This window comes from Mercenaria mercenaria, chromosome 7 (assembly GCF_021730395.1).
Source record: "Mercenaria mercenaria strain notata chromosome 7, MADL_Memer_1, whole genome shotgun sequence".
Taxonomy (NCBI): Eukaryota; Metazoa; Mollusca; class Bivalvia; order Venerida; family Veneridae; genus Mercenaria; species Mercenaria mercenaria.
Window position 1 is genome coordinate 31,942,044 of NC_069367.1, and position 24,971 is coordinate 31,967,014.

Sequence of the window (24,971 nt, forward strand, 5' to 3'; positions counted from 1 at the left end):
GTCCGTAGACTGTTTGATTACTTTTGTTTTGGGTTATCTCAGGTCACAAGCTTAGTAACGTGGTAAAATAAATGTTATGGCTCGAATGTTGCTTCGGGTCATTATACTGTGTTGACTCGAATGTCGCTTCGGGTCCTTATGCTAGCTTTGACTGTAGACTCAAATGTCGCTTTGGGTCACTTGGTTATTTTGTTGTCGACTCGAATGTCGCTTCGGGTCCTTATGCTAGCTTTGACTGTAGACTCAAATGTCGCTTTGGGTCTTTCGTAATTGTTGTTGTTGACTCGAATGTCGTTTCGGGTCTATAGGTCTGGCCCTTTGTGTATTGGTAAGACCTAGTTAATGTGGTTACCGTTTTAGATGTATTTAGCCAATGGCATTCCCTAACGCCGAATGTGTGGTTGTGCATTTTTAGTTTCCTAAGCTGGTACCTGTTGAGGGTACGTTACATTGGGGAACTGGGGGTTTACGATTACACAGTCGGTAGGACTCTTATGGCTAAAGGTTTTGTATATGGATACAAATAATATCTCAGTGACCTGAGTGTAAATATGCAAACGCGTTTTATTCATTTAAAATTGGTTGCCTTTTATATGACACGCCCGGTCTCCTTTCGGTTAACTTCCTTATTGCATTTGATATTAGTTTTCAATAGTTTGGTAGCGAGCTTTAACGCCTAACATACCGAACTCAGAGCGGCCATTTTACCCAACTCATATTAATAAATGTTTGAGCATTCATGTTAATGTAAACAGTATTAGATGATTGATTTAAATGTTTGATTATTCGCCGCTCAGGCGCTTAATAAATAGAGTGAAGACTGCACGTGCTTTTGTCTTTTATTTTGAGTAATTACAAATAAATAATTCAAATTGTTAGTAAGCAATTATATATAAACACATCCATTACCATAGTAACTTACTTCAATGATAAATATTCATCAGTAGATTTCTTGGAGTGGGGCATTGTTTGTGACTTGTTCCTAAGACTATTGTATACAAAAACAATTTGAAAACCTTCGTTCATTTATGTACTTATTTTATAGCACTTCAAGTTTTTCATATTTGACAATAAATGATAGTTCCTTTTTTTGCTGCATTTTAACGTCACATTGACACAATTATAGGTTGTCCTTCTTTTTTGTCTGATTCTAGTAAACAAAAAATGCAAATTTATTGACTGAAAAATTGTTTGAGAGAAAAGACATAGACATTTTAACCTTTAGCCTGTTCGCAGCAAAAGATTCTGCCTTTGCAACCAGAGCAGACCAAGCTCAGCCTGCATATCCATGCAGTCTGATCATGGTCTGCACTGTTCGCCATTTAGTCAGTATCTGTTTGGTATGTGCCCCTTTTAACAGTTAAAGGTGTTGTCCAACGTGAAAGACGGACAAGTTCATTATAGAAATTTAGCATGGTAAGGGTTAATAATATAATCTTTTTATAGAGGGAGACTAACACAAATCAGGAAAAATCCAGTATTACTAAAACACAGGCCATCGCATTTCAATTCAAGTGAAAACAAAAACAACATTGCTCAAATAGTTCTTTGACCTATAGAAAACAATAGCTATTAGGTTTGCAACCTGCAAATTCTTCTTAAAGAGGTACAATTTTCACTTGATTATGTCAGATACAATTAAGACAAAATATTACATGGTGGTCCTAAAACAAAAGAATCACACACAAAGAAATATTTCCACACAATTTAGTTTTTAATCTAACACAAACAATTAGGTGACTACAGGTAAACAGCTGTATAAAATCCACTGTAACTTTATTTGAACAAAAAGAAGCAGCAAGCAATACCTTCTTAAATCTTGGAGATGTTTGATAATCTCTTCCTCGGACATTTTGGAACTTTCTTGTTTGTATATTGGCATCTCACAAGGTCCATGACTGCTGGTGGCAAGAGGTCTGGAAAGACATTACAATGATAATCTTTGCCCTAAATCTAATTATCTCTCGAACCACAAAGAAATACAAATATTTGCACAGGGAAGGACTTGCTAAGGTTGATCATCTTACTTCAAGCTACGATTTTGGTGGAAATGAACATATGACAATATATAAATATCATATGGAAGCGTGTGTGACATTGATATTGTCAACCTGAGGGCAGAATGTCACCCAAGGCGAAAGCCGAGTGGTGACATTCTGTTTCGAGGGTTGACAATATCAATGTCACACACGCTGTCGTATGATATTTATTTTATTATACCAAAAAATTATAAAAAAGTTTTTTAATTCATTTAATACAACAGTTTCATCTTTAGCAAGGTAATCACCTATGTACACATTGAATAGTGACGTCATTACAATATGACATCATGTACAAGGGAGGCAATCATTTGGCTAAAAAACTGAAGCAGTTATTTGCCCTTATATGACATTCAAAATATCAGCGCGGTCACATGACCTGACAGTCACTTTCGCTTGGCCACGTGTCAAAAAGATTGAAAATGTTTCTGATAGTCAAAGTATCTCTTTTTCGGGTAATGGGATTTTACCATTGTAGACAAAAGTGAGGTATAATAATGTGACATAACATAGAAGGTGAAAGAAGTACTGTTTTAATAATTATTGTTTGTAAAACCCCATGTAATTGTTTAATTGTACATATTTACACTGGCATATAAATACACATAATTATCCTTAAGTACTGTAAGTTCTTGATATAGAGGACTGTAGGTGATAGGAAATACTTAACAAGAGCTGTCACAGGAGACAGCGCGCTCAACTATTTTGATGCTGGATAGTGAAACTGGGCATATTTGATGAAGCTAGAGGTGTCACTGGAGTGTTTAATGACTCCAATGCGGATGAAGATATTGGATAATAGCTCGAGTCTGTGTCAAAAGTATTAAGTAATAAGACAGATAAGTTACAAGTGTATCAAAACATTATATAAATATAATTTTAAGCAAAATGGGGGCTTAATTCATGAAATACTGGTGCAAGAGTGATGCACCTTGTGTCATGCTGAATCAAATCCATTTAGTAATAACTGCAGGGTTCTCGCCAGGCTATTATCGCCTGTCGCGTGCGACATGCCTTGAGACTTTGAGTTGTATATTCGACATCCCTTATTTCCCCCGTCATCCCTTAATTGCCGAAGCGACATGTCATAAAATCCAATAAACAATAAACACCCCGATTAATCCGTTAGTGTATTCGAAAAGCTTCCACGTGCTTACCCGATAACTTAGGTAAAGCGATGCCAGTTAAAATAACCGATAAACCAATGACAGCTTCCTACGTGGAACCTGTGACGTAAATTTCATCGTAGCTCCGCCTTTAAATCCTTTGACAGGCGGTATCTTGTGATGTGTACATGAAAGTGACTGCTTTTACAAGTTTTAAGATTATACATGTCATTAGATATAATGACAGATGATTCAACAATTATCGTCCGAATATTTTTCGCAATCAAGGAAAGACAATGTAAGGAATTAAGTCAAAAAATGTGCAACACGGTAAAATGCTTTGAACAATTATCGCCGTAATATTGATGTTTTTCACATGTATGAAATGTGTTTTCTCGGGCGGAATATCGAAAAGACAATGCAAGAATTAATGTTTTCTGTCGTCACTTTCAAAATAGAACTTTTAGAGAAAAGTTTGAGATACCCTCCGTGCATTATTTCATCACGAACGGACACTTTGGTAGAACCACCGACCTTCCGTAAGCCCTCACATGAAGAATTCAACGCCCCGAGTGAGGCTCGAACCCACATCAATGAGGGGCAAGTGATTTGAAGTCAGCGACCTTAACCACTCGGCCACGGTCACAATTTCAGAATCCCTCCCAGCCACGCCGAATGGCCAAAGGAAATCGGGCACTGATCCAAAATGGAAACCAGCGTTTCCCTGGATGACAGTCTCAGATTGTGTTGTTTTACATGAATGTACAACAAACAGTGGACATTTTCAAAATCTTAAAATGGGTAAGTTTTCAGCAAATAAACTCCACAGGAATAGAAGACATAAACTTTAAACAAATAGATCTGTGTGCAGTGCTAAAATTGTGTTGTTTTATTTACAATAAATAGTAAATGAACATTTTTAGCAACTTAAAATTGATAAACTTTTAATTGTCATTCAGCAAATAAACTCCATAGGATCTTTTATGACCCAATATCTTTATTTGTTCTTGTTGTGCATGTAAATGATGCTTATTAATCACTGAAAATACCAAGTGCTATGTTTTTCACTCTGAAATGCACCAAAATGAGTTGTAGTAACACAAAATTTTCTGGGGTAACCCTGATACCTCCCCCCCCATGCGGGAGGGGATACCTCTCCCGCACCCACCCCTTTATTCATCAAAAAATATCCTTCTGCAACATACCTTCAAAAAATCCTGGCTAGAACCCTGAACTGAGATATTGTGAAAATGCACCAAAATTAACCTTTAATTCTAAGTAAAAGGTGGCATAATTCATGAAAAATTGTTGCAAGAGTTATGGACCTTGTGTCATATGATATGGATGATAAGGTGGAACAACTATTTTAAGTTTGAATCAAATCTATTCAGTTACAACTGAGATCGATTTAAAGTGCATCAAAACTTTAACCTGAAATTATAAGTAAAAAGGGGAATAATTCATGAAATACTGGTGCAAGAATTATGGCCCTTGTGGCATCTGATATGAGTGATGATGCTGAACAAATATTTTTAGTTTGAATCAAATCCATTTAGTAATAACTGAGATAGAGTGAAAGTGCACCAAAACATTAACCTGAAATTCTAAGTAAAAGGGGGGATAATTCATTAAATATTGGTACCAGAGTTATGGATCTTGTGTCATATGATGTGGGAGATGATGTTGAACAAGTATTTTAAGTTTGAATCAAATCCATTTAGTTATAACTGAGATAAAGTGAAAGTGCACCAAAACTTTAACCTGAAATTCTAAGTAAAAAGGAGGATAATTCATGAAATACTGGTGCCAGAGTTATGACCCTTGTGCCATTTGATGTGGGTGATAATAAGGAGCAACTATTTTAAGTTTGTAGTAAATCCATCAAGTAATAACAAAGATAAAGAGAAAGTGCATCAAAACTTTAACCAAAATGCGGACGCGGAAGGACGCAGATGCCGATGCCAGGTCGAGTAGGATAGCTCTCCAAACTTCGTATAGTCGAGCTAAAAACTATCTTAACAGAACTGTTACTTTACTGACATCTTCCCAAAAGGTGATTCTGTTATACTGGAAAAGCCTATCGCCTCCTACCTATGTTCCAATATATATATCAGTAAAAATGAGCCAAAATTTTGTTCACATTGGTTACAATGGAAAGCAAGGGCGATAAGTTTCATTGAAAGAATAAACATCGATTCTTTAAAGGAAAGATTTAAAACAAGAATGGCTGCTTCTGAGAACAGTTTGTGAAAGAACTCAACTTTTAAGCATCTGAGCCACACCATGAGAAAACCAACATAGTGGCTTTGCGACCAGCATGGATCCAGACCAGCCTGCGCATCCGTGCAGTCTGGTCAGGATCCATGCTGTTCGCTAACAGTTTCTCTAATTCCAATAGGCTTTGAAAGCGAACAGCATGGATCCTGACCAGACTGCGCAGATGCGCAGGCTGGTCTGGATCCATGCTGGTCGCAAACCCACTATGTTGGTTTTCTCATGGCACGGCTCATTTTTGTAAGTTATGCTCTCGACAAAAAAAAGACAGATGATCAATCTTTTTTTTTTTATCTTTAGTTTAAACAGAACTTGACATTTACATACATGAAGATTTTAAAGTTATGCTCTAGGCAAGCAAAGTGGGGATGAACAGACATACAAACGGACAGATGAACAGACATTTGCATCAGTTACCACATTCCACCCTTATGAAGCATAAAAACATGACGTTACCAGTATATCAAGGTAAAAATGAGCTCGCAAATAGAAAACCCATTTGTGCAATACATATATAAGATTATACAATGTGCAATGGTACTGAACTTTTGTCAGGATGGGTAACATGAACTAGGCTGAAATAAACTGTCTTACTGTTTTCGTTTACCAACACCTGCATTTGAATAAATACCTCTGAAAGAGATTCTGGTTATTTTATATAGCATTTGAAGAGTTTTAAAAAATTCTTGTCAATCAACTTAAAATTATGTCCCTTTCTTCAAATAAGGTCTAATTTTGGTTGCACATTCATATTGTGCATGTTCACAAGAATAGAATATTACCCTACCCTTTTTAACCTTTAGCCAGCTGATGGCAAGACTTAGTGGTTTTGCCTTTACGACCAGTGCAGACCAAGATCAGCCTGCACATCCACGCAGTCTGATCATGGTCTGCACTGTTTGCCATTCAGTCAGTAAATTTTCAGTGAACACCCTTTGAATAAAAAGTGGTACTGCCGAAACTGAATGATGGACCAGTCCATTTTAGAAATTTAGCAGGGCAAAGGTTAAAAGCTAATGATTTTTAGACCTTTTTTTTTCAACGTTTCAGTCCTCCGAATAAAAACATACAATATATGAAAACCTTTGAAGAAAATATAACAAAAACTTCCATAAAGGCATTTCAAATAGGACATAGTAAATATATGTGCAAATTAATTAAAACTTAAGAATTTGCGAAATATAACAGAATTTATAAATGTCTATATCTAACTTGGACAACAATGTACATCATCTTTTATATATAAAATGGTCTTTATGACCTATATACACTAGTAACTTACCTAGTTTTAACATATATCTAACTTTGACAACAATGTACATGATTTTATATATATAACCTTTAGCCTGCTGGCGGCAAGTGATTCTGCCGTTGCGACCAGTGCAGACCAAGATCAGCCTGCATGGATCACATCCGTGCAGGCTGATCTTGGTCTGCACTGTTCGCTATTTGGTCAGTAAATTTTCAGTGAACACCCATTCGAATAATGGTACAGCCCAAATTGAACGATAGACCAGTCCATTTTAGAAATTAAGCAGGGTAAACGATAAAATTTCCTATATATACTAATACATCTAACATACCTAGCTGACCACGCAAACGGCATTCTGTGATGACCTATATGAGAACAGAACTGTTTCATCTGTCTGTACACTTTGCTGCCAGTTTTAGGGTCTGATCCCTTCAAGTAGGGCTCCACGGACTGTGAGATGGGGCCCTGTAGGACCTTCTCTATCTTCACATACAGGTAAATCTCTGAATGCCTACGTATCACAGAAAATACACCCTGGAAAAATGTAAATATTTTTAAAAACACTGTGGAAAAATGCCTTTATTTTAACATACACCTTGGAAAAAAGGAGCTATTCTTAAAAACACCAGAGTACACAGAGCTCCGACTTTGGTTACCCCTATTGAGCCTCAGTCAGCATTTCAATACATGCAATCAGCTGTTTAGACAGAAAAGAAGTGAAGACAAACTGCAGGGTGGTTAATTTTCCTGTCATTTTAATTTTTCACTTTAGAAGCAAGCAGACAACTTGCCCTTATTCAACGTTTGCTCTTTATAGTCAACTTATTTTTGGAGATTCTGGTGCTTAATATTTATAAGTTTTTCTTGTTTTTATTTTATTCACGTACTGCTTTGTCTTGGAAGATTATCAAAAACCACTGTAAATATTTTCCTATTCTTTTGTATTTTCAGTTTTATGTTTACCTGCTTCTGTTTTGAAAGCAGCCATTTTTCATCTAAGCCATTTAGTTCAGGAGATGTAGACTTTCCCTCCACTGTATGTAGTCTGTCAGATGCCGACATGACGTCTGCTGGGATCATCTTTTCTATTTCAGCTTCATTCAGATCCATGTGGAAATCCTCTGATATCTTCCTACCATCCTTGGCATCGTACAAGGTGAAGGTCAGGTAGAATGGTTCCGGCTGTAAAATAGGAGCATATATATATATATACAAAAATTCTTATCATTAGATCATGTTTATTGTTTTTGTTTTTTTTGTAATGATATGTTATAATCTAAATTCTAGTAAGATATTGGCAAAAGTTTCTTTATAAAATGCTGAAACCAGTCTCTTTTAAAAGTTCAGCATATGATTGGTAGATCCTGAGCTAAATTTCAAAATTGACCAATGAAATGATTCTGTTCTTAGACTGGTTCCCAAACTCAATAAACAATTTATAGCAGACTTACATTTGCTTTTCCTTTTCTACAAAAGCCTTGAAATGAATACTTGTTCTCCTCATTTTACAAAGACATATAGAATGATATTATATAGCAACTTTCATTGTTCTATTAGCTTAAAAACGCTTACCACATTTTGGTAAAAGGCTTACATCAACATATTATAAACTAGTTTTTTTAAAGCCTATTTCCAAGTTTCAAATAAAGACTCACAAACCAATGACTTTTAAAATCATGATCAAACTATAAAAATCGGTTGTATATTTCATCTGTGGATATGATTAACACACACTTACATTACAATGTTTATTGCCATGACCTTCTTCTGCCAGATTAACTTGTAACTTAAGACGAAAATCTAGCAGACGTAACATAAACCTCTCGCCAAACTGTTTTGGATAAACATCCACCTCCGGACCAATTTCCTCTTCTTCATCATCATCTATATATCTCTATAAAATAACAATTTTTTTCTATATACCTGCTTAAGTTAATAGCTTTTATTCCCGCTTTTAGCAGTGGGATAAATTATATCTGGATAAACCCACTGAAAACAGTGATTTTAGGGTATGAACATCAATAACATTTAATGCCATTTGCATAAATCTTGCATATGGTGTACCTTTGGTAAAAGATATATCAATTTTAAACAGAAATGTGTGTGTTCGGGTTTAACATCTTTTTCAACAATTTTTCAGTCATATAAACGACTGTGTCTACTTGTAGCAGTGAGGACAATGACCAACATCTTAAACAGAAACAATCTGACACATACTCTTTATCTATTTATCACTTTAAACTGACTACTATATATCTACAATGTGCCTACTTGCATGAATTTTGACGTATTTCTTCGATTTATACGCATAATAAAAAAAAAAGAGAGAGTATATTTCTGAATCTGAGTGAAGTCTAAAGCTTTTTATCCAGTCTCCATGTTAGTTAGCAACTAAATCAATAGCTTTTCTGTATGTGTCTGTGTAAAATTCACACCTTATCATGATTATATTCTTCTTCAGTAGTATTCTATCTAATTGAAATCTAATGGCAGTTGAGCAAGAAAGTTTTACATTTTCACCCATTTATTTAAGCCTTCCTACCTATATATATCATTGTGACCTTGTTCTTCAAAATATCTATGTTATTAAGTGCATGAAATGAGTTTTCAAAAAATGACAAGAAAAACTTACAGCCATGTTTGAGTAGACATTGAATAGATTCTGACGTCCTTCTTGTCTCGCCTTCTGCATCATGGACTCGGATTCCTTGGCGTACTGAAAAATATAAAATTGTATCACTTTAAACATGATGCATTCGACCATCATAACATCAAAGGAGCCCAGTCAGAAAGCACTGATTCACAGGGCTAAGACACTTTCCAACTGTGATAAAATCCTACTGACAAAATAAATGAGCCATGCTATGAGAAAACCAACATAGTGGCTTCGCGACCAGCATGAATCTAGACCAGCCTGCGCATTCGCGCAGTCTGGTCAGGATCCATGCTGTTCACTTTCAAAGCCTACTGCAATTAGAGAAATTGTTAGCGAACAGCATGGATCCTGACCAGACTGCGCGGATGCGCAGGCTGGTCTGGATCCATGCTGGTCGCAAAGCCACTATGTTGGTTTTCTCATGGCGCGGCTCAAACATACCATTTGTTGTCGAAATACCTACCATACTAATCCTCCTCAAATTCCATGACAATTTGCCGTAAATACTTATGTAGGTTGTTAAAATTTCATTTTCTCAGAACATAAATCATCATCTTTTGACTTTAAATATTTTATTTACTAGAGGTAAGATTTACCTTTGTCAATTCGGGATGAACCATATTCTCTATTGCCTTATCATCTATTTTACCTGGGGAGAATATTTCATCTGAAATCAAACAAAACTCTATCAAAGATGGCTTCTAAATTTTCTGATAACTTATCAAGTTTTGTTATGTAACAGTTCTGTAAGAAGTAATTACCTGATGAAAATATGTAATCTTATGCATTCATTTATTGATAACTATTCAATTTTCTCAACAATCGGACTGGAGTATTTTGAAGACAATCTTATTTCACATCGCCTGCCTCACAGTTGTCAAGGACTACTTTATTAATACAACATATTCATAATTTGACTGCAACATTTACAACTTATTCATGCTTATTTCTATTCTATAACACAATGTTTAAGATAGCCTTAGTTCTTCAAAGAATCAACCATGCTCACATAGTACACACTCCATGGTATCATTAGTTCTATGACATCACTATTACAGTTGGTTTAGTATCTGTTTCTTGTTGAGTAGCATGGTAACCAGGATTACAGATCAATTTGACACTACTGCCAGAAAATAAATCCACCAGACCAAAGAAAATGTCATCAGTTCAAAAACTGGGTGGAACCTGGTTTTGAACAATATTTCAACCTTAGATTTCTAAATCCGCAACTCACAGGCATAGTCCACATACATTTCCCTGGCCATGAATGTTTCATTTACCACATTTATATCAATAGCATTATACTGACAAATGGTTCCATATGCAATGTCTACCTTTTGTGTTTCTCAAAATATTTACAATGCAAATATCTTTGCTTACTTATACAGGATTTGCAAGAAATGTCTGAACAAGTGTTCTGTCATACCTCTGCCTCTCTCCAGAGAGACTTGTGACAATGTTTCAGCAGCAGTTCTAACTTTATCAAGAGTTTTTATCCAGTCCTCCATCTCAGCCTCACTTTCAGCAGCAAACACATAAGCTTTGTCAGGCATCCGTACCTCAAAACAATGCTTCCCTTTCTTAGAATTCTGAAAAAGGTTTTAAAAAAATGTCTTGACTGTTTGAATTCATTTCTATGGATTCCATATAAGTTGGAGTGATGTCAACATTGTATGAAACATGCCTATCAAAAATGCTTGATAGTATAACATAATAAAGTCTGCTCAAAAACTGTAATTCCATATGAAAGATAGAGTTTAAGAGAAGATTTGCCCGAAGCACAGAGCACCCCAAATACAGCCATACAGCCATGCATCGCAAAGTAGGTTACAAACATAATAACAAAACTACAAACATAATTATGCATATGTCCATTGCATGTTAATGATGTATATCAAGTTTCATTTTAAATTGGATGGAAACTGTAGGTGGTAGTGCAGTATATATTTATTAAGACAGTGTGACAGATGAAAAGAAGGATGGGCAGGCAGGCAGGCAGTCTGAATACTACAGAGGCATAAAAATCTCACAAACTAAAAGGTTCATTTTTTTAGAATTCAACAAAACATGACAGAAAGAAATTTAAAGTAATCACACATGTAAATCTCAAGTTTCTATTGCCATTATGATCATAAATCTTCATCATTTAGTTCTTTTTCTTTTTCAGTAGCATCATCATCACCAACATCACCAACTGCATCTAGGTAATACTTAGTGTAATCCTTTTAAATATATTGTGCTGCTGGACTCTATTTCACTCAAGCATAAATTCAAAGAATATGAATCTATACTCTATGTACTTCCCCCATTTTTCTCACCTTCACTACTTCCTGAGCACAGTCCAGGAATATAACACCCTTCGCTTCACTTTTCTTGTCATCTTTAAAAAATTCTAAACTGTATGTCTGATCTGCCTGCTGTTTGATACAGAAATATCTTCTCTTAAATTGCTGAAATTCAAAACAGAATGATTTAAAATATATGCTTATTTTCATCAATTTTCAGATAATGACAACGGGCAACAAAATTAAAGAATCCTAGAGGATTTTGATACAGTCAAACTTTGTTTGCTCTAACCCGGACAATTCGGAGAAAACCCTTCTCTCAAACTCATGGTCAGGTCCGAGCAAAATCTCTATATGAGCCGTGCAATGGGAAAACCAACATAGTGGCTTTGCGACCAGCACTGATCCAGACCAGCCTGAGCATCCGCGCAGACTGGTCAGGATTCATGCTGTTCGCTAACTGTTTCTCTAATTGCAATAGGCATTGATAGTGAACAGCATGGATCCTGACCAGACTGCGCAGGCTGGTCTGGATCAATGCTGATCGCAAAGCCACTATGTTGGTTTTCTCATGGCGCGGCTCATATGATTTATTTTGTTCAATAACTCAAACAAAGTTTGTTGGTCCGATTAAGTTTGAGTGAATGAAGTTCAACTGTAAATCAATTTTTTAAAGTCACACAGACACAGACACAGTTTCGGTTGCATGATGACCTCAAGTTTTATTGCTTGAGGAAGACTTGAGGTGCCCCTGCGGGAAGTACCCCTGGCACTGACAAGGCACCAAGGTAGAATGAACAGCCTTCAACAAGAAAGCTGGATAGATTCTCCACATGGCAACCTCGGCAAAACTTAAATACTAAGGCCTAGCAATTTCAAGTCAGTGACCTTCACTACTCAGCCCTACTACTACAATGAATAGAGGACACAATCTTTACCCTGCGAAATTTCAAAAATGAACTGGTCTTTCATTAAATTTGGGCAGTACCATTTACTATTCAAAGGGGTGTTCAATGAAAAATTTACTGACTGAATACCAAAATTAATAGTGCAGACCAAGACCATTTTTGTCTGCAATGGTTGAAAAGGCAGAATCACTTGCCACCAGCAGGCTAAAGGTTAACTACAGCACCTCTGTTTATGAATCAAAGTTCTGTTCAATATCTCAGACAGACTGAAAATGCCAATGTGGGTCTATAACTTCAATGAAAATTGAAAACATGTAGAATTTTAAAGTAAGACTTATTCTTAACCTACCCATTATTACTGACACAAGCAGTTGTATTGTCCTGGACATTTCTAGCACTTCTTTAATACAGTCAATTATTTAAAACACTGAACTAGATGAGGGATCAAAAGCTTACCCTAGTAAAACTAATGACAGTATCTTTCCCACTGTCAGGACCTTTATACAACCAGCCTGCCTTCGTAATTTGTGTTTGAGCAACAGATGCATTGGAATAACTTCTACTCAATGAGTCCTAAAAAATGAAACATAATTATAATGTTTTTTATTAATTTTCATTTCAGATGCATTAACACTTTGTCAAAGTATTTTCTGTTCTGCTGTTTAAACCAAGGTGTGATCCTTGATTTCTTATTAACTGGTTTAAACTGTATTTATACAATAACATATAATCATAAATATATATCTAAGGAATGGAAAACAAACTTTGATAGAAAGTTTATGTAAATTTATCTCTCTTACAATCAGATCTTTGCAAATGGAAACTTCCCCACATGAAACTGTGATGGGTAACAAATGATTATATATATATATATATATATATATATATATATATATATATATATATATATATATATATATATTTATTTATTTATTTATTTATTTATTGCATGCCTTTATGAGAACAACATCATTTTGTGAAAGATTAAGTCCATATTTTGTGATGCAAAGCGAATAACCTTTTCATTACATGCATACTGATATGTATTTGTTTCTGTGCCTAAGGAAAACTGTAAATGAACTTCTTCACGTGAAGACACACACTGACATGTTTAGTCAAATCACTATATTTCCAAACTACCTGGGACTGTCTGCTTAAGCATAACAGCTTTGTTTGTTTAATTGTTCAGCCATAAATATGTTGACTTACTTCTATATCCCTTTCGTCCATCTCAGTATCTATTTCAAACACCTGGTCTGGTAGGCTGGTAGGTTTTCTTATGCTGAAATTTTACAAAAAGAATAAACAACATATTTCTTTAAGAGCACTCAAGACCAAAACATAAAAAAATTAACAATTCACATTTTTATTCTGTTTTTTTATTCCATTCTTCTGTAACACTTAGTTTTAACTTTTTATTTCTTGACTGTTAATACTCAACAATAATCTTATTTGTACAATTTTTTTCCTTGAATTCAACAAAAGGAGCCATTTTGAAACCAAAAAAGACTGTCAAAATTCCAAAATGGCTTGTTTTCACTACCTTTTCCCAAATTGCATGCTTTCAGAACTACTTTTTACCCATTTTACATGTTCCTAACTTGATAATTCATGATCTGGCCTGGCCTGTACTTGAACAGTTCCCAGAATTGTTTTTTTCCTTTCTTGTTAAAATTACTTTAAGATTTTAAATGTTGTAGGATTACCTTCTTAAAATTGATGATACAAGAAAAAAATCTAACTGAAGGAAGTTGTACAAATTCAAATACTATAGTTACATCATTCTTGGATTTAATGCTTTCCTTTGATAGACATATTTATCAAGTGTATGAACAAGAAATAAAACTGTATTCTAATCCCATATGAAAATTTGAAACTGCAAAACAGCTTAACCCTTACCATGCTGGACACAATTGATTCTGCCTTTGCGACCAGGGTAGACCAAGATCAGTCTGCACATCTGTGCAGTCAGATCATGGTCTATACTGTTCGCTAGTCGGTCAGTAAATTTTCAGCAAATACCCCTTGAAATGATAAATGGTACTGCCCAAAATGGAAGATGGACCAGTCCATTATTGAAATTTAGCAGGGTAAGAGTTAAAGTTTCAATATTGCTAATCATCAATCTTATAGTATTTGCTATGTGTGTGAACATACTCCGTGACAACTATAGTATTCAGACTACTATATCGGTACCAGTAATGTAAGGATGTGCATAAATGTCAACAGTGAACATATGGTCTGTTAGTTTGGGAAAGGTTTTCACTTCTAGCACAGTGGGAAAGACACAAATCAATATTACAAATATTTTTAGATTCTGCTTCTATTTGCAATCTCATTGTAAACAGAAACATAAAATCAGATTATATTTTACGAGCACTATGCATGTTACCACTTTAAAAAGATCAAAATCATATCTGTTAATGCAAGATTCTAGTTTGATATCAAGGTTGTTATATCAGCTACCAGCATGATATAAAACTCTAAAAATAAATGGTACAGTAGAACCTTTGTTTACCACACCCACAAGAGCAAGCACCTCTCTACAATGCAACTATTCAGAAACAATTTTCAGTCACTGTGACTTTGACCTTTGACCTACTGACCCTAAAAGCTATAGGGTCCATCCAGTGTCCACATATAATCATCCTAGTATAAATTCTGACCAATGTAAGTCCCAATATTCTCCAGTTTTTTACCAGAACTCTTCTTCATTCTCAAGTGCACTGCGACCTTAGCCTTTGACCTACTGACCTAAAAGCAATAGGGGTCATTTACTGTCCATAAGAAAGTCGACCACTGCAGACTAAAGCATTCTCTAGATAATGCCCAGAAACCAGAGTTTTTACCAATGACGAACAGACCAAAAAACATTATACCTCCTCTCCTTGAAAGGGTGACCAAAAAACCTGTACAATATCATCCCTATTACTGACACTGCTGAAGAGCAATACCTTCTTACAAAGATGGCTAGTTGCTTTTCCACTTGACAAGTTTCTTAATAAATTAACCTCTCCAGACCAATAACCTATTGTACAAATGAACAAGTTTTGGACCTCCATATTGTGGTGCAGGTTGTTCTGTTTGTGCAGGTCCACAATGTCTGAAAATCTGTATTTTTTTTAATCTGAGAATGTTAGCAGTATACAAGATTAGGTTCAAGGGTAATAAAACAATGTCTGTAGACCAGTCTCAAGAAGCAGCCTTGCCATTGGTCAATTAAAGTTTGAACTCTGAACAACCAATAAGATGCTAAACTTTGGGACTGCTATTCAACCTTGAGGACACAGTCCAATATATTATTTTATAACTTGTGACATACTTACTTGGGTAACTGTTGGTATCCACCAGAGTATTTACTATATTTAAACTGGACCATGTGACACGTGTCTGTGTACGTACGTAGGCACTCGTCAACCAGCAGATTTCCTGACTTCTCATTGGACAGTTTGGGGACGGTGGAATGGATGGTTCGGATCTTCTTGGCAGGAGTTGGGGCCTGTATGCAACAAATGGTATTATGAATGTTACACTAAGTCTCATGGGGAGAATATCATTGTTTGAAATGCCGTTAGTTAGGAAACTGAATTCGCAACCCTCTTGAAAGTTGTTGCTAAAAAACCTCCTTTCTGAGGTTGAATTTTCAATATAACAGACATAGTTCAGGTCATAATACTATGGTAGTATTTCAGTTCTCAATGGTGGAGAAAAAACCTAGGTGCACCTCCAGGCATTATTTCAGGCATCAGAGGGTGCCTAGTAGAATAAATGACCTTCCACCAGGCAACTGGACGTCTTCCTCACATGAAGATCCTATTGGGGCTCAAACCCATAGAGTTGAGAGGCAAGTGATACATGGACGTTCGCTTTTGAACCACTTGGCTAGAGGCCCTTAGAGAAAAATAAGTTCAGCTGTTTAAATAATTATACACTCTGATTTACACAACATCATCAAAAAAGCTGAATTAGACTGACTTACAGGAATTTGTACATCATCATGCGGGAACATGAGCAATTCTCGGTGCGGGTCATTGTGAAGGAGGACTTTGTTTTTCAGTACGTAGGTCTCGTAATCTATCGGCTCCACTGGTTTTGGACGGTTCTGAAAGTAGAGAAACAATACAGATTCAAATGTTGTTTTTTTTGTTGGGTTTTAAGTACCAACAACAGAGTATATGTTAATATTGTGACTTTCCAGCTTTTGATAGTGAAGAGTTAAGACCCCAGGTGCCACTAAGGGCTTTATTTCAGGCAAGCACCAGGGTAAAGCCACAGAACTTTCATAAGACAGCTTGACTGCTTCCACACAGTAAAGAATTCTACATTCGAAGCAGAATTTCAAACCAACAGGGGTGAGGGGCAAGTGATTCAAAGAGAGCCACTCAGCGACAGCGGCCCCAAACAAACCATAACTGAACTGTGTCATATAGTACAGATATTTCATTATGCATTTGTCTCAGAAATGATATCATATAGTGCATGAATAGTTTGGTAAGAATTTTTTTCTCTTGGTTCAATATAAAACAGCAGAAATTTGCATGATATTTTACTGCAAAATATCAGTATAAAAGGCTTAAGCATTATCAAAATAGTGCAGAAAGAGATATATTACAGACAGATAAAACATACAGAAGGAGCTACATGTATTATAATTCTACAACCCAAAATCCCTCTTACACAACAAAAAGTTATCAAAATGAAAGTGTATCTCATATTTACACTTTTGCTTGTATTATATAATTTTCATACAATGAACACTCTGAGTAAACTATATAAATAACTGTGTTAAGACAAGTGATGAACATGACACAAAACAATAATAAATATCTTTCATGAACAAACTGTCTTATTCTACTAATTAGGCATGTGACACTTTATCTTAAAACATAAAACTGTCACAAAGCAGAGAATTTTTTTTGTACAAAACTTTATTGTTGTTTCTAATACAGACCAGTGGTTGAGGATCTGAACTACAAATATTACATTACCATTACATTTTCATTAACGACAAGTGCATAATCAGGATTATCTCTCTTTCCACCTAAGTAAATAACAATTTATATATACATTTAGGGTGAGAGTGAGAAATGGGGGAGAACACAGGGAATCATTTGTGACAGTGGGCTCCTAAGTAAATACTGAAAAATTCTCTTACAGTTGCAAAATACATGTGAAAATGTAAGATACTTGAAAATTTAGGCAAAAATAAAATTGTGTCTGACGAAATGTACACTGATTTTCATTTACTATTTTACACTTTTTATAAGCTAAGTTTCATTTCAATAAACCAATCCCATTTGAAGTTCAAGAGGCATTACAGGTAATCCAAAATGAAGTTTTTGAGCAAACAACAGCATTTTCTTGTACAGTGACCTTGAAACTGGTCCCATTGGCCCCTTAAACTATCCAGCATGGAAAGTTTTCTGTTACAAGTCTATAAAGTTTCAACTAATTTCCCTGTCCTAATTTGAGCTACTGAGAATGCACTATTTTTCTATAATAGTGATCTTGACCATGACGCCACTTTGCTCGTAACTCAACTGAAACCTTAAAATTGGTCTACATACGTCAATATAATTATCAATCCAAACAGAGATGTCACTGGTTTTTCTTGTTTTAGTTACAGAAACACCGACCCCATATGCAACCCAAACCTTAATACTGATATAAAACTTCTGAAAGGCCAATTTTCCTTTGTTTTCCTCTGAACAAACTTGACCATTTAAGAAGACACTGTTCTTTTATTTTTAGAAATAGTGACCTTGACTCCATTGACCCAAAAGTAAAGTGTCTTATCTTACTGAAAGAGCCAGCAATGTCTGACTTGTGAGACAATTACATGTACTAATAATAAACAGCATTACTACTTGATTCCAGCTATTAAATGTCAGGCACCAGACAGGATAAAGGCAACTGGTACCCAATATTAAACTAGATGGCAGATACCCATCCAGTCTGTCTTCAGAAACAAACCCCTGATTAAACAGAACTGAATTTGAAATTTCGACCGCCTGACTGCAAGGCAGGCACCTTTTCCAATTTGCCAGTATCTGTAGCTCAGTTTTGAAAAACTCATTTGAAAATGTAAACATTTCGTGTTTTAAAACACTATATCAATCTCGCAGCAAAATGATGTTCAAACATAAATACCTACTGTTAATATGAATATATCCCAGTTTTCCCCTGACATATTTCTATACATTTTCCACAGTTTCCAAACTTAAACACTACACCCTCACAAGTGCAAGATAACGCATGTTACTTAGAAACGATTTCATTTTAAGAAAACTGTACGCACATATATCACGATTTTCACAATTATAAACTACTTATGAAACAATTATTTTTTGCTTATTGCAGAAAATTAAGTACACAAAAAAAACATATCCCACATTTTTGATATTTTTATCATAAGCTTAATATAACGCTAATAAAAACTGCTGAAGCTGGGCTACAATAGGCTAGGTATATAGGTAAATAATGATACAATTATCTCATACATTCTGCATATCAAATTGCCGTATCAAATTTACTTACATAGCTTTAGTACTTACTATTAATGTTATATAGACCAAAACAATGTACGGATATTCAAATCAGGGTGGGTCAATTTACTGTTTCATTTACATTTTCCTTGATTTCTCCTCCTAAATTTCTGTAATGAACTTGTCCATCTTTCAATTTGGATTCAATTTGGACAGTACCATTAACTGTTAAAAGGGATGCTCACCAAAAAGATACTGACTAAATGGCGAACAGTGCAGATCATGATCAGACTGCATGGATGTGCAGGCTGATCATGATCTACACTGGTCGCAAAAGCAGAACCAATCATGTACAGCATGGTAAGGGTTTAATATATGACTACCATTCATATTATACATTGTTCTACTCCAAGGCTTATATTAATAGGAACTTTTTAGTATGTTCCAAATTATCTCTATTTGTTTTGAAATTTTCTTCAGAAAACGTTTGTTAGCTTTCATTACCTATTTTAAATTTCAGCCATTTTTTACCACAAAGAGTTTTATAACTTACCAATTCCATGACAGTCGTAAACTTTAGCTCTTTTTTTCGGGGGGTGGGGGGGGGGGGGGGGGGAATTTCAACAAAATTTCAGGATATCTTTGTTAGCATCCAATAAAAAATTTATATAACATTCTGATTACAAGAGCTGGCCATAAGACAGCATGCCTCTAAGAATAAAATTGACCTTAAAGATATATAAAAAAATCCTACAGGACCCTACTATCACCACAAAAGATCTTTTATTTGTATCTTGCAAAATAAAGTATATAGTAATTCATGGAAAACCCTGTTACGGATTTTGTAGGTCAAACTATTAATTGTCTTCATCATGACCATTTTGTGTCGATTCCCCGTAAAACCCAACTCACTCACTCATCATGACTAATTATCATGCATTTCGTATTGTGTCAAAAACATATTGGTATTTGAATCACTTTATTTATCTTGTGACATTAACAAAATTAATGAAAATAGACAAAAATATATTGTGGAAAAAAGTTCTGATAATCCTTCTGGTCAAATATTTTTAATAATTAAAAAGTAATCTGAGACTTGTTTTTAGCAATTCCAACATGCCAATGGAGTTCATATTAAAGTCCAAAGATTGTTTTTTTTAACTTGATGCTACTGTTCATGAATATCATATCTGTTCATAGATTTTTGTGTCAACATCATTCTTTTTATGAATTTAAATATTGACCTTATATAAAATTGTGTGTGTGTTAAACGTCTTTTTCAACAATTTTTCAGTCATATAAACGACAGTGTCTACTTGTAGCAGTGAGCACATTGCCCAACTTTATAGTGATGCCTCACAGGAATATCACGCTGTAGACACGTGACATGATACCCCACCAAGTCACATTATACTGACACCAGGCTAACCAGTCCTATCACTACCCTCTTAATGCTGAGCGCCAAGCGAGGAAGCTAATAGTACCATTTTTTATGTCTTTAGTATGACGCGGCCAGGGATCGAACCCACGACCTCCCGCACTCTAAGCAGATGCTCTACCACTAGGCTACCGAGGCGGTTTATTATATAAAATTGATCTTCTTCCCTAAATTGATCTAAATCTTCCCTAAATCTTTGTGAAATAAGCAAAAATGCTGCTTCAGCCTAAAGGGGAATATTTAAACTGACTTGACAATTTAATATACGGCAAGTATTTTAATGACAGATGCTGAACTGCCCTGAGCAGAGAATATATTATCCGTTTTTAAATGTACACAATTCTAGTTTGTTTCAACATATTCATGAAATTATCTTATTTTTTTGCATTAATCATTTTTCCATATTTTACAAAATAATCTAGTTTTGGTAGTTACGTACTTGTCTGATGATGTCTACATCTTTTTAATATTCCTTCTATTAAGGTTACGGACCGGTAATGACACTCAGCAATTTCTGTGTGATAACATATACTGGCATTCTCTGGATGCAAATGTAGCTCAAAGATCCTATGACTTTCCATTTAAATCAAAGAATATCAAAATAGCATATGAAGAATACATAATTCGCTGTCAATATTGGTACACTACCTTAACCTTGCTAAATTCCTAAAATGGACTGGTCCATTGTTCAGTTTGGGCACTACCATTTATTATTTGAAGGGGTGTTCACTGAAAATTTACTGACTGAATAACAAACAGTGCAGACCATGATTAGCCTGCACAGATGTGCAGGTTTATCTTGCATCTGCACTGGTCGCAAAGGCAGAATAACTCGCCGCCAGCTGGCTAAAGCTTAGGAAGAGAATACTACATTGACAATGGTTACACTTGACCGAACAGACCAATATGACAATGGAGAAGTGACTGTGTAAAAGAACAAGAGGGCCATGATGGCCCTGTATCGCTCACCTGAGTACCATTGCTCAAAATGATATGATCAAGTTTTGACATAGAGCACATAGGCATACACATTAAATATCATCAGGATAAACATTTTCTTGTAACAGTCCCTTTTGACCTAGTCAGGGCTAATTTCCATACAAAGTCTGAGGGTCCTAGGCTCAAATGCTGCATTTTTGTACTAACATGACTATTCCTTACCCTGGAAGACTTAAATAACATTTAAAACCAATCTCATTAGAAGCTGCTGATATTATATTTGTTTACATAAAATAAAGGGAGGTAATCTGTCATAAATTCAGTCAAAATTTATCTACCCTGATTGTCCGAGTCCATCTGATGGCACAAATGACATTTCAAATCAGTATCTTCATTGGTTACCGAGATACACCCATTTTAATTTGAAACGAAGGGAGGTAATTTGACATAATATCAGTCCATAGCTATCTACCCTGATTGCCAAGACTATAATGAAATTTCAAATGAGTTCTATAAATATTTACCGAGATAAATCCATTTTTATTAAAATCAGGGGAGGTAATCATGCATTGGTGCATTGGTATATGCATGTAGAAGAAACAGAGTACAAGCCTATATGACAATGTATTAGTAAAGTATTCATATCGATAAATGTTCAATCAAGAGTTATCTAATATGACTATTTCTCACCATGGAAGACATAAATAACATTTCAAACCAATCTCATCAGAAGCTGCTAAGGTGTATTCATTTAGATAAAAAATAAAGGGAAGTAATTTGTCATAAATTCAGTCAATATGTATCTTCACTGATTGTCCAAGTCCATCTGTTGATATAAATGAAATTTCAGATCAGTATCTTTATTAGTTACGGAGATATACCCATTTCAATTTGAAATAAAGAGAGGTAATTTGACATAAAATCAGTCCATAGTTATCTATCCTGATTGTCTCAGTCCAACTAATGACAATATTGAAATTTCAAATAAGTCCTATAAGTACTTACTGATATAAATCCATTTTGATTACAATCAGGGGAGGTAATCAGATATATAAAATAACTCTGGAACCTATCATTGGATCTGACAGATTCGTCATGGAATCCATGCAAAAGCCAAAATAGCAAATTTTGGACCTTTAAGGGGCCATAACTCTGAAACCCATGAAGGAATCTGGCCAGTTCAAGAAAGGAATCAAGATCTTGTGGTGATACAAGTTGTGTGCAAGTTTGGTTAAAATCATATCGTAAATGAAGCTGCTATTGTTCAGACAAGGTCAAAATAGCTAATTTTGGCCCTTTCAGGGGCCATAACTCTGGAACCCATAATGGGATCTGGCCAGTTCAAGAAAGGAACTGAGATCTTATGGTGATACAAGTTGTGTGCAAGTTTGGTTAAAATAAAATCATAAATAAAACTACTATCGTGCAGACAAGAAATTGTTGACGGATGCACACGCATGGACTGACGACAGACGACGGACAAAGGGTGATCACAAAAGCACACCTTGTGACAGGTGAGCTAAAAAAAAAAGGCAGTAAAACCTGTACACAAGTGAATACCATATATCATTACAACCCCTGGCTGAGCTTCTTCGGCCTCCAACAGCCTCCAGTACCAAGTATATCAACTGATCTGCTGCAGTGCTTATTCATATTCATTTCAAAAAAGTAATTTGCTTATAAGCCACCTGATGCTGAACATATGACCTCAAACATACATTACAATGATTCAGATGGACAATGGTATTGTTGGATACTATATCTTTAACCAGTCAGCTTGGATTACAAACCTGAGTGATTACTTACAAACATTCAGGTATTAGATTACCAGTATCATGACAGCAGGAATGTCTACCCATGTTTATGTTTGATATCATTCATGATTATAGTAAATCTTGTTTATTTTTGTACCTGGTAAACTTAAATATTCTTTATTTATGCACAGCTGGGTACAGTGGAATGTCTGTTTTCCTTCCTAAACCATTAAAACTGTTTTGTTGTTTTTTTTTTAAATATTGTTATGGCATCAAGTAATTGGCTGGAAAGTATTTTCTAGAAATGTGTTTACATAAGATAACATAATCTGAAAGTTGAAGTACTTTTATTTAAGAACAATAAGGAAATAGTTCTGCACGCCAAGAACTTTTGTTTAGAAGCCATGCTTTCAGTCATCAGTGCTGGTTGAAGACTTTGATGGACTTTTCTTTATTTATTTATTGCTGGGTTCAAGGTCATGTATCTATGTCATATGGTGACAACTTTCTAGCATTTTATAGTGCCTCCAGGCAGGGACAAGCTAGTATCTTGGTAGAAGCACTGTCCTTCCATAAACCTGAGCTGGATGACTTTTTAATGAAAGAATGCTACAACCCATGCAAGATCTCAAAGCCACAGCTGTGAGGGGATGGGGACCTACAATAATCACTTCGCCATGGAGACCCCCTTGATGAAAATGGCAACAGCCTTGACGGTTTATAATTCCATTTATAAAATTATCACCTTGACCTTATGAAGCATGAAGATCCTGTGGTACCTTCTTGTTAATTCAGATGTTTTAAGGAGTTGACTCTGATACACTGTTGGGAGACCAACTGCAAGCAATTTTGATATAAAGAGAAGTATTCTTGGGGAAAATAATAGATACTGGATACACAGGAAGAGGTAGGATCTGGCAACACCGCTTCGGTGGCAGGGGAGCGGTTTCGTAGTTTGGCCCCGGTCGATTTTCTGTATAAACAGGACAGGGTAGATATAAAGGCATATCTATCTTACTGGTTATTTATCATTATTAATTCTTTAATATATCTGGGGAATGAGGAACGGTTAATGATTCTACATGGCGGGTGTTTTAAAATTCCTAGCTCCGTACTTCAGGTTGAGGCTAAAACATAAACGTCAGAACAAAAAGTCGGCCAGACGCTTGGCTGTCATCTATCCACTTTTTTTCAAGTGAAAATTAGGGAAATAAAGTGGTGGTTGGGAGACACATTCCACACCACCTTGGTATGCATCTATGTTTGCACTATACATATATGCTACGAAATTGGATTTAAAAATATAAAACGGGTGAATGGCAGAGTTCAAAGTGAGGCCCGGTTAGGCTAATTTTGGTCTATAAAATTTGGGTGATTTGGCCAAATTTCACTACATCTGGCATGGAAAGCGACAGGTGCATAGGACCGGAGAGTCGTCTTTATGTAGTCTATAGTATCTGCAATGGTCCATAGTAGTTTCAAAGAAAAATAAGCAAAAAAGAGATTTCTATGGATATTTCAACACTGGTACCCACACGTCAATGTGGAATTCGCAAATCTGCACTCCCCTGCCATCTTCAAGAGTCCATTGCTAATGTAAGGGTGTGGCTTGACTTTCTGAAATTATAGTTATGTCACTCGGCACTTTCATAAAAAGAAGACAGAATACATAATTCTATCTTTTATGAGTAGATTTTTCAACTGTTTTCACATGTTTCTTCCAGTTCAGAGCAAACTTCTGGAACAAAGAGACCTGTAGAAAATAATTATGAATGGCAACTTTATCCAAGTTAGAACACCTCAGATTCTGTAGTGAGTTACAGAAATTATACCAA

General features: G+C 35.4%; 1 protein-coding gene across 21 annotated transcripts in view; it reads right to left on the minus strand.

Moving 5' to 3' along the window:
- The window catches only part of LOC123554604 (dedicator of cytokinesis protein 9-like), a 132,434-nt gene that overhangs the window by 82,243 nt on the left and 25,220 nt on the right, over positions 1 to 24,971 (minus strand). For 20 of the 21 annotated variants that reach the window (XM_053548003.1, XM_053548007.1, XM_053548006.1 and 17 more), the window contains exons 2-13: positions 16,500 to 16,622; positions 15,847 to 16,019; positions 13,730 to 13,802; positions 12,977 to 13,093; positions 11,646 to 11,777; positions 10,754 to 10,916; positions 9,924 to 9,994; positions 9,304 to 9,387; positions 8,410 to 8,565; positions 7,635 to 7,853; positions 7,003 to 7,205; positions 1,809 to 1,916 (exon numbers count right to left, since the gene is read on the minus strand). In XM_053548003.1, coding sequence (XP_053403978.1) covers positions 1,809 to 1,916; positions 7,003 to 7,205; positions 7,635 to 7,853; positions 8,410 to 8,565; positions 9,304 to 9,387; positions 9,924 to 9,994; positions 10,754 to 10,916; positions 11,646 to 11,777; positions 12,977 to 13,093; positions 13,730 to 13,802; positions 15,847 to 16,019; positions 16,500 to 16,622 — 1,622 coding nt within the window. Of the gene's footprint in view, positions 1 to 1,808; positions 1,917 to 7,002; positions 7,206 to 7,634; positions 7,854 to 8,409; positions 8,566 to 9,303; positions 9,388 to 9,923; positions 9,995 to 10,753; positions 10,917 to 11,645; positions 11,778 to 12,976; positions 13,094 to 13,729; positions 13,803 to 15,846; positions 16,020 to 16,499; positions 16,623 to 18,674; positions 18,807 to 24,971 lie in introns of those variants that run through there. The other variant, XM_053548005.1, reaches the window with a different exon arrangement.